Source organism: Penaeus monodon, chromosome 29 (assembly GCF_015228065.2).
Source record: "Penaeus monodon isolate SGIC_2016 chromosome 29, NSTDA_Pmon_1, whole genome shotgun sequence".
NCBI lineage: Eukaryota > Metazoa > Arthropoda > Malacostraca > Decapoda > Penaeidae > Penaeus > Penaeus monodon.
In genome coordinates this window covers 28,323,141-28,323,940 of record NC_051414.1, presented here as the reverse complement: position 1 = coordinate 28,323,940, position 800 = coordinate 28,323,141, and the positions used below count along the sequence as shown (strand labels likewise).

General features: G+C 33.2%; 1 protein-coding gene across 1 annotated transcript in view; it reads right to left on the bottom strand.

Moving 5' to 3' along the window:
• LOC119592105 (protein SGT1 homolog) overlaps window positions 1-800 on the bottom strand; it is a gene marked incomplete in the record, with an annotated part of 11,351 nt that overhangs the window by 4,998 nt on the left and 5,553 nt on the right. Inside the window, 2 exon segments of the mRNA XM_037940924.1 lie at window positions 186-358; window positions 642-755. Coding sequence (XP_037796852.1) covers window positions 186-358; window positions 642-755 — 287 coding nt within the window.

The following is an 800-nucleotide window of genomic DNA, read 5'->3' as shown; positions in this document are numbered from 1 at the left end:
TTTACCAGGAACAGTATTTCAACTAATTTCTCATTAGTCAACAAATCCCTTGTTCATTTCTTCTCCAATTTGATTCATCATTTGCATCAATAGGACTTTGAGGATTATGTTCAAAATATCATTTGCAATGAGACAATCTAAAACATTCTAATGCAACTACTTCAGCACTCTTACAAGACACTTACTGTTGTCTCTGTTGTATCTAATTTGAAATCTTCCTTTTTCATGTTCTTTATAAGGATGGTGATGACAACATGTGTATCCGTCTGATACCAATCATGTTTGATTTTGGGAACAGGCATAGTATTGGGGTCTTGCTTACTGGTGGCTGTATTTTCATCATTAGCCATTGTGCTCTCTGAAATAAGCAAAAGAAGTAGATTTTGTTCATCTAACAGAAATATTGAAGGCATACAATTAAAAAATTAAGAATTTAACATTTACTTCAAAATTTGGGAACACAACCTCTGATTATGCAAAATTAAAAAGCATTAGCTTATATACTAAACCATTTCCTAAAAGAACTGTGGGCATTTTAAATTCTACCCAAAGCAATTTTGATTTTGAACATGCAATGAATATAGGTTACTTATATTTTTGACTCTTCTACAAAAATGTATGAAAATAACCATATCCCTTACCAGCTTTATTTTGGACTATATCTGGAGGATGATCAGAGAGGCCTAGTTTCTTAATACGCTCCTCACACCAAGTTGTCCACTGCCCAAACTGGTCAAGCTTTCCCGAGTAGGAACCTAAAACAGTATGAATTGTGGGATTAGCATACTTCCTAAATAAAT